The sequence below is a fragment of the Python bivittatus genome, unplaced genomic scaffold (assembly GCF_059951505.1).
Source record: "Python bivittatus isolate LINGU-HERP-01145 unplaced genomic scaffold, Pbiv_v1 ctg000750_np1212, whole genome shotgun sequence".
Lineage (NCBI taxonomy): Eukaryota > Metazoa > Chordata > Lepidosauria > Squamata > Pythonidae > Python > Python bivittatus.
The window spans coordinates 82215-98780 of record NW_028277102.1 but is presented as its reverse complement, the minus strand read 5'-3'; the positions used below and the strand labels follow the sequence as shown (position 1 = coordinate 98780).

General features: G+C 43.0%; 1 protein-coding gene across 1 annotated transcript; it reads right to left on the bottom strand.

Moving 5' to 3' along the window:
- Positions 1–5904: 5904 nt before the first annotated feature.
- Positions 5905–11216, bottom strand: LOC103052782 (vomeronasal type-2 receptor 26-like). The gene is made up of 3 exons (XM_088128602.1): positions 11031–11216; positions 9501–9627; positions 5905–6797 (listed from the first exon to the last, which is right to left on the bottom strand). The coding sequence occupies exons 1-3, from the start codon at positions 11214–11216 to the stop codon at positions 5905–5907; spliced, it is 1206 nt and encodes a 401-aa protein (XP_087984728.1).
- Between the last annotated feature and the right edge of the window lie 5350 nt (positions 11217–16566).

The window sequence follows — 16566 nt, the reverse complement described above, 5'->3', positions numbered from 1 at the left end:
GGCTGAAAACTAGAGAAGATTAGGTTGGGTGACCAAGGAAGAACATGAGGATTGTTGTGCCCTCCTGGTGCTTAAACACTAGACAAATGGGGCAATGCTGTCCCTGTAGAGGCACCTCTTTCATTGTACAGCATCCCAAAGCAGCACAGATACTTCCATTTTGGAAGATTCCGCAACAGAATCTCTCTTTCTTTCTCCAAACCGCCTCATCTCATCAGAACAAACACTACACCAGGGAAACTGATGTTCAAACCACCGTATCCCCCCCTCCCATACAGTCCCGCCTACACCCAATTTAACACTGAGGAATTGAAGGAGAAGCATCAATGGAACCTTGAAGGAGAAGTCCTACCTGCCATGGCGGTAGCATCTGGAGTGTCTGATGGTCTCCAACCCACATCCTCCTCCTTCTCAGTTGGGCAGAATAGGCAGCACTGAGGGCCCAGGACACAGCCTGGATTGCTGTGGAAATACTGGAGGCGTCCTCAGACAGGATTCTTGCAACCACATCATGGGGTGGCATTTCCCAGTTCATTTTTTCTAAGCATCTTTCTGAAACTTTCTTGGACAACACAGGCCTGGAATAGGAACACTGGAATGCTGCCTCCCCATATTGATGAATAGCAGAGTAATATGAATTAAAATCATAATCTTCTGTCCTTTTTTTGGCCTGAGTTAGGAAGCATAACAAAAGATGTTTATGCTGGAGATCAAGCACTTGATAAAATACTCTGACACTTAAGTCTGGCAAAGCTGCTACAATCCATACTTTTCCCTCGAACAACTTATTAAAGTTTTCAATAGTTTTTATCACTGTTACTACAGTTATTGTGGCCTGAAAATCTAATTGAGAAACAATTACTTTTACATGATGGTTGCTGAAATACTGAAGCATGTCCTTTGTTTTCTTTTCTTTTGAGAGTGGAACATTTGTTCTCATATTCACTGTTAAGATGCTTTGTGAGAAGGCAATGCAAACTCCGTTCTTTGTGGCTAGAGGTGCAAAGTTTCTTCGGAACTTTTCTCCGTTTTCATTGTCTGGAGCAACGAGGCCGATCCACGTCCATCGGAAATGCAGGAGCAGCTTGACAATCGCCCAATGAGGAGGCTCTTGCTTTGGACTCACCCGGTAGAAAAAAGGAAAATGCTGTTTATGCTCCGGAATGGGGCTGAGAACACCATAATTGATCTAACAACAAAGAGAAAAGGTTGGTGGTCTGTCTCACTTTCAATGAAAATATTCAGATGCTTAAATCTAAGGGCTTTCCACAGCTGTTGAGCTAATAGGCAATAGCTGTATGAAAGGTTCGATCTACATTGCTGATCTCTCTGCTGCTTGTGTCATCTCTGTTCATGTCCTTTCTGGCTAAGAAAAGCCTGTTCTCCTTGTGGTTGATGTCCATGGTGACCCCTGACCAAAAACCATGACCTACCCAGGTTAGTATGGGGTGAGGCACATGGTGCTAAGTGGAGAACCTTTGGTGCCTATGGGAGCCCCTACTCACTCTGTGGATCCCCTGTAGCTCTTAGCACACAACAGATCAGGGGCTGCAAGTGTTCCAGTTGGTGGGTACCAGATTCTCAGTAAAGAAGGGGGTGAGCACTGTTTCCTAATTCCTTGGGAATTCACCCATCTGATTACATTATGAAATCTGCCTAAACCCACTGCTCTAGCCATCTGTCCAAACTTACCTCCTCTTCCACAGCAAGCCCCATCCAATCCTCGGGAGACAGACTGGTAATTTTTATTATTAATATTTTTTTCCATTGGCAGGGAAATCTACCAATCTCTCCACTTTAACATTCTTCTCACTAAACTGTTGGGACAGCACCCACCTCATGGACAAAGCAGAGTGGAGGTCAACTCTGGTTATAGAGCAAATGAATAGTGACCTCCTTTGTGCCTCAAAGCACATTAAAGTGGCTGGCTGACTGTGCCCTTGTCCTCTCAGTGCCTTTGTATTCTCAGAAAGATTCCTTGCATCCAATTTGTCCATACCTGGTGTCATAGGGTGTCATTAGTTCTCCCCTCTTGGTTTTCATCCACTCATAAATTGCAACCCAGAACATTCTTGGTCTTCCTCTTTCTTTTGACCTATGAAGGAGTCTTCCTTCATATCTTTCAGTTCTCATTCATTCTATGTCTCAAACCAAACTGTACTGTATTACACACTTAAGAATTCAGTTCATACTAATTTTGAACCATACATTCTGGATTCTCTCTTATCACCCACATTTCTTAGACACCCATTCTGACTGCATTCCACTGACTTTTTTCTTTTGCATGACATGCCCAATTGTCACTGTCATATAACAGTCTGAGCAGAATTATACTGGATCTTTCTGGCAACAGACCACATACCACTGTCTTATGACAAGCAGTTGTGGGCCTTAAAATGTCTCCATCCTTTTCTTGCTCTTTTCTGATAAAGCAATTTGTCTACCTGCTGTAGTTTCTGTGAGGAAAGGCTGTTGGCTATGAGTCCAATTCATAGCAGAAAAGGAGAAGGTCATGAAGTCAGCGTATTGTTTCCAAATTGTGTACCAATATCAGAAAAGCCAAAGTAATACATGGGAAATGAACCTATTTCAGGTCTTTTAAGAGTGACCATCTGACTCCCACTTTGCTTGGTGCTATCCAAGAGTGCCCCCTTCTGTACTCATCTTGAGAATTTCCAAAAAGGACTTAGCTTCTATTTAAATTGATACCTGTGGGATTTTGTAGATGCTCAGCATGGTTGAAATGTGATTAAAGAGCTCAGAATCAGTCCCTTCAAGAATGGCCAAGATATTTTTTCTTCTCCCACAACTGTAGTTTGGGGTGTTCTCCTGCCCCATAGAGAGAAAGTCCATCATGGCCTCGTATGTCATTAGGGCATTGAAGAAGTTCTCATAGATGTTGTAGCCCAGGGAGATATTTTGGATCAGCCTAGGACTCTGATTGATCTCATGAGTGGTAAACAAGAAAGGCAAGATGTGGCTGAAGCTCATACTCCTTATTCTACAAGAGAAGAGATATCAGTAGGTTTTCCTCTTCAGTTTATAAAGACATGTTGTATTGCCTGCAGGTTTTACTTGAATGACCTCTTCCCTGATTAATTAATGTTTAGATTTAGAACTACCCTCATGAAAGCCCCACAGCCTGAACTATGAATGGAATGAGGTTGAAATGGGACACCATATAAACGTGCAAACTAGCCCCATCTGTGTGAACCTTTCAGAAAGCCCTGAAAATCTGGTTTTCCAGCAAGGTTGGGGATCCCATAGGGAGCCTGCAAGATGCTTGTATTGTGCGTAGATGGCTGTAATTCTCCCGCAATTTTGCTTTTTTCTGTATTTTGTTTATATTTGTTGTTTTAAGTGTTTTTATTTTTCTGACATTGTTTTAATTGTTAGTTGTACACCACCCAGAGCCATGTCCAGTGAAAGGGCAGCCATATAAATTTGTTCTCTTTTACACTGATGCTAATCTAATAATTTACTTCATACTTCCCTTTTTTACTGTATATGTTTTAGTCTAATTATTTATTCTTGTTCTTGTTTGACCAGAGAGCTATGGATAGGTGACCCAAGATTACAGTCTCTTCTTCCCCACAGCATAAAATGCTGTTGTGTTAAATATTTTTCATTCAGGTATAATTCTTGAAGCATATCAATAGAAGTAAAGAAATGCCCACTGAATTAATGATATTGATACCCTCTGTTTTACATTTGTTTTTCTAACTCTGGGTTCAGAGATGATTTTTGCCAAATCTACTGTCATTCCAGCAGCAGAAGATTTCCTCGAACTTTAATCTGCATATATGAGAAATCCTTTTTCCTTGGCAATTATATGAATTGAGTTCAGAAATATCCTCTTCCAGATCAGATCTTTAGTTCTCTGTCATAATCGTAGCACATGGCATAGCCACAAAGACCTTTCTCCTTGACTAGAAAATAAAGGTGCTTCTTTTAGAAGCTGGGAAGCATCTGGTGTTGATGCTTGTCCTTGCTGAAAAACTCAAACAAACACTTCAAGTTTTTAAGAAATCCCAAATGCCTTTTACTTACAGAACATTTGGAGGAAAAAGAATTGGCTGCATGAGAAAAGGCCAGGAATTAGGAACTGGGAATTATTCCTTACAAAAAGGACATTGGAGAGGGAAAAAGCACTCACTAGAGGCACTATAATAATTACCTTATAAATGTATGGCTTGGAGGCTTGAAGAACTCATATGGTTGAAATAAAGCATTAGACGTGGATATGATTCCATTGATCAGGTAGTCTCCTGGCTTGTAGAAATTGTCCCTGTGTACTCCTTCTATTATCACATTCAATGGACATTTCTTCAGCAGTGACACAAACGGAAAATGGGACACTAGCAGAAGCAGGAACAGCAGCCCTCGAGATACCATGATGGTGTTATTTGCCAGAATTATCTTTCAGGCAAAGACAGCTCTTCCTTGATCCCTGGTTAATTATGAGGAAAAACTACTAATAAACAGTATGTCTGCACTGAAGAATTTCTCTCCAATGAAGATGGTCCAGCTTGGCACCAAATTTGGAAGCCCCAACCATTAATTTCAGACTGGCCTGGTCCCTGTTTAAATCAATAGCACCTTCTATTCTCAACAAAGCAGGAGGTAATTATGGATCAGATGGTCATGTTTTATATAGGAGGATGTAGCAAATATTTGTCACCATGGTTTCAAAAATGTCCTGTGATGATGGTGATGCAATCCCTTAAGCTTGGTTACCATCACCATGGATTTGATAATTAGAAGGAGAATTGGGAATCATTGTGGCAACAGAGATGTGCAGATGGAGAAAATATTTTTGTGTGAATCAGAGAGTTCCAGTTTAAGAGTCAAGAGGGGAAGAATTCAGGAAAGTTTGACTACCCTTTACTTAAGAAACTTATTTTGAGATGGTTAAAGGTTGTAATATGTTCAGTATTAAAGGCTGTAATACACTAAATCAGCTGAAGCCTTATTAACTGTCCAGGGGGAACTCCATCTTGGTGTGGATGAGTCCATTTTCCTGAATGCAGGTCAGATACCCCAGAATAGCTACATCCAAGTAGAGATAACAACTGGGTGACCCTTCAGAGGCCCTGTTACAATATCTTGTGCTTTACAAAATGGAGAAGAAATAGCAATGTTTATGTTTATGATGATAAGATTTGATGGAAATTCCCTGGCCATTGTTGTGATGTTTTTGATTATATAGTGGTTTTTTTTTTTGAGAGTCCGCATCAGATAACTAGGTTTGATCTGTGCAGTCAGTCTCAGTTGAACTTCTGAAGGCAGAACAGTAGTGTCTGGAAATCTGCTGCTTTCAGGGTTTGCAGAAAGAGGTGGAAGAAAAGATGGTGCTTTCCCTGGAGGAAGGGAGGTGTGCATTCTCTCATGACATCTTACTCAGCAGGATGCTTACTGTCCAGCCCTCAGCCCTTTGGGCTTTGGAAGCTGCTTGAATCATGACAGGCCTTTCTTTCCCTTGAAGCTTTGCTTTTCTCCCTTGATTGATCAGGTTGGTGTCAATCTATTCAAAAAGGAGGTAAGAAATGCAAATTGCTACAAAGACCTAATAAATAAGCCCAGAGTGCAATATCAAAAGGTGATGAGTGACATTTTATCTGCTGTGGTGATATATTATCTGACCTGGTTTCAGAAAATGGATTATCATTTTAATCCTACCTGATATCAGATTGAAAGAGAGTAAAGAATGTAATTAATTTTTAAAAAAAGATAATTTAATGCTACTTCTGTTTCATTATTTAATCATTATAATTCAAAATTCACGTGAAAGGAACAGAGATTTCTTAGAACACATAAAAGGGAGTGTAAATCTAAGCTATGTTTTTTTCAAATTACCAATTAACTATTGAACAATAGGCACCAAAATCCGGTTTCCTTATTGTTTTATATCATTAACTGCTGCTTTGTGTTTCTGTCAGCTCTCAGAATGATGATGTAGCATTTGGGGATAAAGATGCAGCCCAGTAAGCCCAGGCTGGAGGCCAGGATGGAGAAAATCTGCACAGCCACCATGTATTTCCCTTTGGTGCTCAGGTAGGTGGGGACAAAGGAGACCCAAACGCTGCAGAAAACCAACATGCTGAAGGTGATCCACTTGGCTTCGTTGAAGTTCCCTGGCAGATTTCGGGCCAAGAAAGCCACCAAAAAGCAGATGGCAGCCAGAAAGCCCATGTAGCCCAGTGCAGTGTAGAACATGGAGACTGAGCCTTCATTGCACTGTAACAGGATATGTCCTGGTTGGGAATGCATGTCAGAGTCTGGGAATGGGGGAGAGATTCTCAGCCATATCACGCAGATGCCCACCTGAACCCCAGAGCAGGACAAGACAATAGAGTTGGCCAGAGTCTTCCCCAGCCATTTCCTCATCCTGCTGCCTGGCTTTGTGGCCAGAAAAGCCATCACCACCATGACAGTCTTGGCCAGCAAAGAAGACACAGCAACTGAGAAAGCAACACTAAAGGTGGTTTGTCGAAGAAGGCAGGCCACTTTGTTTGGGTGACCAATGAATAGAAGGGAGGTCAAGAAGGAGAGGAGGAGGGAAACCAGGAGAATGTAGGTGAGGTCCCGGTTGTTGGCTTTGACGATGGGAGTTTCTCGGTATTTAATGAAGATTCCTAGAACAAAGCTAGTGGTTAGGGAGAAAGCAAGGGCCAAGGAAGCCAAGATGAGACCCAAGATTTCTTCATAGGATAGGAAGCTGATAACTTTTGGGACACATTGATCTCGCTTCTTATTGGAATGCTGGTCATCCGGACATTGGCTGCAACTGGATGCATCTGAAAAACACAGGCCATTTTTCTTTAGCTAGCATTTAATAGTATCTATGGCCATAACATCATGAACAATCCAATCTAAATCAATGTTTGGGATTATGTTTTTTGAGGTGGTGATGTGAGTGTTTCGTCTTGGACCAAATCTGTCTATGAGGCTGCTACAAGTTGAAAACAACTTGATGGTATATAATCATCGATCAAGTCAGAGTAGGTTTGCTAGAAGAGTAAAGGAGAGTTGGGGCCCATATTCCACACTATTTGGCTTGGGCCTAAAATATTTTCCAAAAAGATAAGAAATAATTCATGCAGGACAAATGATCAATGGGCAATGATCAATAAGATCAATGATGAATAAGAAGGTGTTGTGGGACATGCAGCTGAAATTGAATTGAAAGCTGAAAGAGAGGCAGGGCATTTTCTTTGAACTCTACCATGGGCCTCTTATTGGCACTTGATGGGCATGTAACAAGGTTATAAAATATTGAATTCAGCTACATATAGTAATTGAGAAGGTCTTAAAGATCAATATACAATATCAGGTGTCTCCTGATCAGCTGGAGCAGTGAGATGATGAGGCATGACCCCCAAGCCCCATATCCAGATGCATGCAGAGGCAAGGAGAGCAGTGTCAATCAATGAGACTCCTTGCAAGGCAAAGGGTGAGGCCTGAAAAATTTCAGCCAGCTGCCAGCAGAGAGATTTATGTAGCTTGCTTTGCCTTCACTGTGTTGGAAAACAAGTGTTTGAAACCTGAACTCATGTCTTATGTGTATCCTGTCCTTGAATTCCTGACTTCTGGACTGGCTGACTATTTGCTTTGGCTTCGTGAGTTTTGGCACTGTAACTAGACTACTCTTTTGCTTCTAGGACTACAAACTACCGTATTTTTCCAACAATAAGATGCCCCCATGTACAAGACGACCCCCACTTTTCCAACCCAAAATTAAAAAATCAATATTTTAAAGATAGTGCAGAACACATTTTTATTTAGTAATTAGTTAACATTTACCTGATACACTCGGTGGGAGGAGGTCGAAACCGTCTCTCTGCAGCTCTATTTCCAGGCTCTTTTGCATAACTGATTACATTCAAGCACGAGTGAAACTGCAGATAGCTTGTCTCTGCAAACAGCCTTCCTCTAATTGGTTTGTTCAGCATCAGCTGATGTCAGTTACATCAGGCTCATGATTGGAGGAAGTCTGTTTGGGAGACAAGCTATTTCACTCATGACTGGAGGCTAGCAATAGGAAGAAGCCTCTCTGCAGAAACAAAGTACTGTATGGGCAGTTTTGCAACTGCACGATTCTCGGCTGACTTCCTTGAATAAGACGCCCTTCAGTTTTTAGGCTAAGGATTTTAGAAAAAAGTATCATCTTATAGTTGGAAAAATACGGTACTTTATTTGCTAAGTCTTTGATTTACAACTTGTCTGCTGTTATCTGCTTCTGCTCCTTGGCAATGGTGTCTGCTACCTTGAAACAGAACAATGGGTTCGATGATTAGAAAACAAGATAGATTACCAAAAAGATAAAAAAAAGTCACACTGTAACCATAGAGTAAGAGGTTAATTTACACTTATAACTGCTATAAAGGAAAATGAGAAGTTCCTTCTTCTTGGGCCTCATGTTGGCCTGCCTGAGTACAATTCCACCTGGTCAGATGGGTCACTCTGATCCAGCAGAAATCCTCAGAAGATCAGGGTCAGATCCTGTGCAAATCCTTTCAAAGCGGATCTGCAGAAGATCAAGGAACAACATGCAACCCTCTTTTGGAAACACGACAGGAACTGCCTCTTTTCCCAGTCTTGTAGACAGATGAAGTGATAGCCAGAACAGGTCTTAAATCAGCTGTGTGAGCCTGGATAGGATGTGGCTTTGAAGTGATTGAAGAGGAGATGCACTGTAGGTTCTTCTGAGGCATCTCTTTGAAGGATTTGCACTGCTCCATTCTAAAAAGTAGGCAAAGATCTCTGTGGTTACCCAGCTGCAATTTCAACGTTCACCCAAATGGAAACCTTGGTCTTCAAACTGAAACCTGATGGGGCCATTAGAACCCCAATCTTGATGTTAGGACTGGATTCTTTGGTTCCAGGATTTCCCTGAAAACCTGGAATGTGGTCCTGAAAGCTTCTAAGAAAGTTACTCAAAAATTAATTTTTAATTTAATTCAGTAAGGAAGTTATCGAACACATGGGGAGAAGTGTCTATTTCACTTTTGGAATGGAAAAATAGTGCATTTCAGATAGACTTCCATTGCTCCCCAGTGAAATCCACATCATAACCAAGTTCAGATTTCCAGGGAGAATTCGACCTTTTTCCCACAGACATTTGAGGAAGTGAAAGTTAAGTGGAAATTGCCACTGATTTTTTAAGGCTGAAGACCAATCAAACGCCAAACCCCACAAGATTTATCTTCTTTCCCAAAAGTAAACAAGAATACAGCAGGTCAAGGATTCAGCCATCTTTCATTATTTTACATTTAATCGCCGTACCATCATGCAAAATTGTATGATGGTCCCAAACATTGGAAATGTTTACTTACTGTTTTTTTCCTCCCAGTGCTTCCTTGTGGAAATAAGGAGAAATAGATGAGGAATTAGGTCTAGGAGTAGCAGGAAAGCAGCACCTGTAACAAACACTGCCCAGAACAGCAAGAGTGAATTTGACCTCTGTCCCCAAGTGCCCTCTTTGCTCTAGAGCCACTGACCTTCTTGCCCAGAGATGGTTCCTTCCATGCATGGAGAACAGTCATAGCAGCAGACTGGTGCTCCTTCTCTTGTCAGCTTGGTGTATCCTGGGAGACAGTTTTCTGTGCATCTCGACAAAGGCACCTTCTAAACATGAAGAGCAGCCACAGAAACATTCCATTCAATTCCATTTTGGGGAAGTAAATTACCAGTGTAAAAGAGAAGCAGTCAAATAAACAAGAAGGAAAAGAGAAAAACACATCCAAAAATATCATCTAAGTTGACGTCCTCAATTTGGATGAATATTACTCTAATAAAACTATATGAATCCTACAGCTGAAATCATAGTATCATTTAAAAGTAAAATTATGATCCTACCAAGAACTAAATTCTGGAATCTGGGAAAGCACTGGGACACTAAAATTTTGAATCAAAACTGCTGCATGGGTCAAGGGGGAAGCAGAAATCCTTCTGGCGTATGTATACAGCCATAGAGACCTTCATCATCTGTCTGTTCTTGTCTTGGATTTGGTCAGTGAGTGACAACCTTCAAGGGGTGTTTGCTAGACCCCCAGTTTTAAAGGTGGTCTAGCAAAATATGGCAGCATCTGGAGTCTGACTGGTCAGAGGGAAGAGCTCTCACATAGAAGGAATTGGCGTGCCCTGGATATTTTATCTCGTAAGGTGAGATGGAGCAGACACCAGAACATCTGTGAATCCCACAGCAGAATATGATATGGGCAGGGATTCAACAGTCCATGTGCCCAAGAGCACAATCAGGCCTCATAGCTTAATTCTAATGATCAGGCTTCTAGCACAGCTGATGGTGGGACGTTAAGCTGAGCTAACGTTAGAGCCTTTCTCAGTTTGGAAACTATTGTTCAATGATCCATTGTTTGGTTGCTTGGCTGACCTTGGCATTCTGAGGAGTCTTCTCCAACACCAAAGTTCAAAACCATCACTACTCTTTCTCTCCAGCTTCTTCAGTCCAATTTTGAAGAGGACAATGATTGACTCTAAGCAAGGTAAACATGTTAATGGGGGTGGTGTTTCTGTGAACTGAAATGTGTAATGGGCTGGGTACATATACTGGGCTAAAGCATGATTTCTTTTAATCATGATTTGTTGAAAGCAAAATAAATATGGTTGTCAAATCACATTGTATCAAGTCATGATCCACAATATAATGTCTGTGTTCATGTAACACAGAAAAGAGATCAACAAATCTTCCTACACTGTAATGTCATGGATGACTCCAGCTTTGGCCAGGTTTCTTCAGCCACATGTTTCCCCCACTTAGTATCCTGTCTCTTCTACATAGTGTTAACTGCAACCTGGATTATGAGGTGCTTACTAGGAAATGTATCATTGAAGCCCTTGCAGTCTTCCATGGACTTAAAAAAAAGTCCTGGTGAACAGCAAAGTCTTCAGAAAGCCACAAATTTGGGGACTAGTCCAGGAAAAGCAGCCCATGATACAGAAGGTCTTCTTCCATGTGAAGAACAACAGCTGATAAATGGTAAGAACCAAAATGCAGCAGGATCACCTACCTGACTAAATGATGTTGGCCACATGATGGCACTTTGATTGATAGAGAGGTTGACTTCTGAAGAGGCCTTTCTTTCTATTCTCCCAACTTTGACCCCAGCAGTAGACTTGTTGGGGAACTCTGCCCAGTGCATGATATCAAAGTCAGTGGTCAGATCTCCGTTCTCATCCAAATAAACACCATCCATGGAAAGGTTGTAAAGCTGGAAATTTCTCAGGAAAGGATGAAGCTAGAAAGAGAAGGAAAACCATGTCCATATATTATCCAGTTCCATTCAAGGCCTAATTCAATGTATATATGGCTCTTATTATAGATATGGGACTGGTATGAATAACTGGACCTTTTCAAGTCAGTGCCTCTGCCTGTAAAGAGTTTCAGGATCTAAGAGGAGGTCTCTCTCCCTTCCTCCTAAGGGAAACTGGATCTGGTCCACAAGCTTCTTGTGAGTTTCCTGAAAGAGTTAATTCCACTCAGTGACTTCTCCCTCAAAGCCAAAAGTCAGCAAACCAATTCTGTCAACCCTCTATATATACATTAAGAGGGAAATCCCAAAAGATAAATGAAACTTATTAGATCTGGTGGTCAATGTTTGGGATCCATGAGATCCTATACAGATTTAGTGCTTTATTTCTTTCTAAAAATCTTGTATGTATATACATATAGCATGAAATATTATGCAGATGCCTCTGGCACTGAAATCTTGCCATAGAGGGATCTAGCCTGAAGTTCATTTTCCTTCCATTTTGCCCCGCTGGTCTGTCTCACTAGCTCACTGTGCCTGCCTCTCTCTGTTGTCTTCTCCTGTTCTCCTTCTCCTCCTCCTCCTCCTCCTCCTTTCTTCTGTCTTGTTCCCTCAATCTTTCTCCCTTGCTCAGGCCTTCTTTGCCATCTTTCTCTGGGATATTGGTTTTATTTTTTAAAAGAGACACATGTCCAGTAATCTTGCCTGAGACTGTTAGACCCATGTAGGCTAGGGAGTAGGATAATGGCTGAGCAATGCCTGATGAGGGACTGATAAGAGTTATGCTGACAGATACCTGCTACTAGATTGCTCTTGCTGCCTAGGCCAAAATGGTAATTGAAGACAGTCCCAGCATCCAGGCATGAGGGGGGATGCCAATGAAAGCCCAAAGGGGCCAAAGGGGGCTGGGTAGATCCAGCCTCTACTGTGTCATCACCACAGACACCATTGAATCAGGCAGATAGGAAGGCTTGTGATGGGAGAAGATGGAAAAAATATATATTTATACCATGAGTGGCTGGATAGTGTAGTGGTTAGAGCACCGCTTTTGAAGCGGGAGACCGGGGTTCAAATCCTGGCTGGTACCTACATTACCAGTAGGGGTTCTTGGGCAAAGACCCCATAACGCTTCACCTGTCTACCTTAAATATGAGAGTGACATGAACTGAGAGAGTCATGCCAGTTCAGACATCGCCTGGATTAACAAGGTCCATGTCAGATGTTGGGGAACCAGGACAATCTGACGATAAGTGGGCTACTGGAGTAAACCAGACATGGACAAGACAGGAGAACTTGGAATTGATGGAATGCTACTACAACAGTAGACCTAATGACAGGGGATATATGAAACATATAAGGTAACTATGGATAGACAGAAGACCTACCTCCACACTAACTGAAAAACGGCTAGTTACCCAGTGCTTCAACATAGTGAAGAGAAAGCTGCTCTCACAACTTGAGATAGACCAACTCCACATTACAACCCAGATTCAAGTAGACTTGGAAGAAGAACTGGATGTGCAGCCAACACCTGAAGCTGGAATGTCACTGCTACCCCCTCCATTACAGAACCCAGCAGCTGATATGAGGCATAAGATCATGGATAAACTAGCTATAGCAACCCTCGAGACTGATTACCAAGGCTCGGTGGAGAAGTATCATTGGATAGTATGCTAGAAGATGCCAATAGAGCCCTTACGACAATTCCTACTACCACCATAACTCAAACCAATGAACTGGTATATGCTACAGCCACTGTAATCCTGGAAATGCTTGGCTACACAATCAAGAACAGCAGTACATAACCCTCCCCCCCCCCTTGGAAAATGAGATTGGAGGCTAAGATCAAGGCTACTTGGAGAGAAGTCAGTCAGCTGGTGGAACTACAGAAGGATGTGGAGATTAAGGATAAGACTCGGCTACTGAAAAAATATATGGGCCTGACTCCATCTGGAGCCCTAGAGACTGCTAAACAAAGGCTCACAGCACTGTCTGCCAGGCTAAGGAGATACACTAGAGAAGCAGAGGCCAAGAAGATAAATGCCCTGTTCTCCAAAGAACCATCCAAAGTGTACTCCCAACTGCAGTGCAACAACACAGTAACAGCAGAGCCACCAACAGCACAAACTGAACAGAACTGGAAGAACATACTGTATGGGAGAAAGTGAAGACACATAACACCAACGTAAAGTGGCCATCTTTTGGATATACCAAGGTGATTCACTGTCCCCGCTGCTGTTCTGCATAGGCTTAAACCCCCTCAGCCAGATAATCAGAAGAACTAGATACGGGTACAAGAGTAGAATCACCATCAGCCACCACCTACATGGTGACATCAAGCTAAGAGTGAACGAGACATCAACTCAGTGATCTACCTGACATGGATCTACAATGAGGACATTGGGATGTCATTCGGACTGGAGAAGTGTAGCCAGTTGATAGTAAAGAGAGGGAAGGTAGTTAAGACCAATGGGGTGGAACCACCAGTAGGCCACATAGTAGACAGAGAGACCAGCTACAAATACCTTGGTATCCTGTAGTCTCATGGGAACCACGATGAGGAGGCAAGGAAGACAGCAACATCCAAGAACCACCAAAGGATAAGGCAGGTCCTGAAGAGCCAGCTCAATGGGAAGAACAAGATCCACGCTATCAACACATATGCCCTGCCCATCAGCAGATACCCTGCTGGTATGGTGAGCTGGCCAAAGGAGGATATTGTGATGGAATGGTGTTTTGAAGGCTGCGCTCGGGGAGATAAGGATTTCCTTAGCCCCCAGCAGGAGCGTGGGAAGGTTAAGAAGATGAGACTGGCACCACCCTAAGGAATTCACAGTGTTTTGGCTTGCTGGCTTGGGAAGTTAGGTTCAGTCTGGAGAGATTTCTGTCTTTGAGGTGGAAGCTAATAAATGCAACAGAACTGTATCTGTACTGTCTCGTGGAGTTCTTTGGGCTGAACGTGACATCAATCTCTCCAGACTCAACCTAACTTCCCAAGCCAGCAAGCCAAAACATCATGAATTCCTTAGGGTGGTGCCAGTCTCATCTTCTTAACCTTCCCATGCTCCTGCTGGGGGCGAAGGAAATCCTTATCTCACCAAGCATGGCCTTCATAACACCATTCCATCACAGATATGGAGGCTGCTGATGTGAAGAGCCGGAAGCTCCTCACAATGTATGGAGGTTTCTACCCCAAGTCCAACACCCAGAGATTGTACACCAGCCACAAAGAGGGTGGGCGGGGTCTGATGAGTGTCAAAGCCACTGTCCTGAATGAAACCCAGAGCATCCAGGAGTACATCAGTAAGACGGCACCCAAAGATGAGCTGCTGAGAGAATGCCTGAGGCAGCAGCAGACATGGGAGGAATTTCAAGTGGAGGAAGTACCATGGCAAGACAAGGCCCTGCATGGGATGTACCATTGACAGATATGTGAGGTGCCTGATATTGGGAAATCCTATCAATGGATGGAAAAGGCTGGACTAAAAGATAGCACTGAGGCACTGGTCATAGTGTCAGAATCCTCGTGATTGTTCTTTTGCATGTATGCTTAAATTCCAGCGGGGGGGGGGGGGGGAGAAACCTAGAGCAAAGGCTGCTCGATGCCAGCAACCCATTTCCCAAACCATCAGGGATAATTAAGAACCTAGCAATAGAGGAAGTTGGAGAGCCTCGACATCCTGAGCAAGAAGGACTAATGATCGAGGGGGAGGGGGAAAGGAAAGAGCTTTAAATTTGGGGTTGGCTGGGGGGATTTATTTCCAGCTATTTCTTTTTGCCATATCACTGTGTGCTTCTGTTTTTTCAATAAAACTTCTTATCTCTGAACCTGTGTTGGTTTTGATGAGGATTGCTTTTATTGAGGACTGAGCGCAGTCCTGAGTGCAATCCTGAGCACAAGAACAGGCTCTAAGCACCACATCCATAGAAGCAGGGATCTACCACACTAGACAGGACCCCAAGGTGCAGGTTGTGCAAAGAGGCCTCAGAGACTGTCAAACACATAGTAGCAGGAACAGCATATACTGAATGGCACAACCAAATAGCTGGCATTGTGTACAGGGACATCTGCACAGTGTATGGGCTAGACCCTCCCAAGTCCAGATGGGAGATCCCACAGAAGGTCATGGAGAATAACAGGGCTAAGATCCTGTGGGACTTCCAGATCCAGATGGACAGGCAGGTATTGGCCGATCAACCAGACATCATGGTTGTAGACAAAGACCAGAAGATAACACTGGTGATAGATGTATCAGTGCCAAGTGACAGCAACATCAGGAAGAAGGAGTATGAAGCTGGAGAATTACCAGGGCCTGAAGGAAGAACTAGAGAGGAAGTGGAAAGTAAAGGCTAAAGTCTTCCCAGTGGTGGTCGGAGCACTCAGAGCTGTGACTCCTAAGCTGGGAGAGTGGCTCCAACAGATCCCAGGAACAACATCAGAGCTCTCTGTCCAGAAGAGTGCAGTGCTACAAACAGCTAAGATACTGTGCAGAACCTTCAAACTCCCAGGCCTCTGGTACAGGACCCGAGATTGAGGAAGACACACACCACCCGTAGGGGTGAATGTGTGTGTGTGTGTGTATAAATAATATTTCACATCAGACCAAATCAATATGAAGTTACACAGCCTCACCTTTGGGCTAGGAACTGTTCAATGCTTGCATCATGAATGCATGGCCCTTATTGATTGATTGATTTGACCTTCAGGCCACTACAATCTTAGCACTCTTGATGGTGTGCTTAAAAAAGCAGTAAGGACCTTAAAGCTGAAGGACAGGGGACGTGTGGAAAGCATCCTCGTTCCTGCTTGAAGGTGCCATGAAGAAAAATAGATTTGAAGCAGAAAAAACTGCTTTGAATTCAGAATTCAAAGTCATGACTATTTCCCTGGCTGAAAACTAGAGAAGATCAGGTTGGGTGACCAAGGAAGAACATGAGGATTGCTGTGCCCTCCTGGTGCTTAAACACTAGACAAATGGGGCAATGCTGTGCCTGTAGAGGTATCTCTTTCATTGTTGTTGTTGTTGTTGTTGTTGTTGAGTCATTAAGTCATGTCCGACTCTTCATGACCCAATGAACCATATCGCGCCAGGCCTTCCTGTCCTTCACTGCCTCCCTGAGTTAGCTCAGCTTCATGCTCATTGCTTCAGTGATGCTATCTAACCATCTCATCCTTTGCCATCCTCTCCTCCTTTTGCCTTCAATCTTTCCCAGCATCAGGGTCTTTTCCAAAGACTCCTCTCTTCGCATTAGGTGGCCAAAGTATCTGAGCTTGAGCTTCATTATCAGTCCTTCC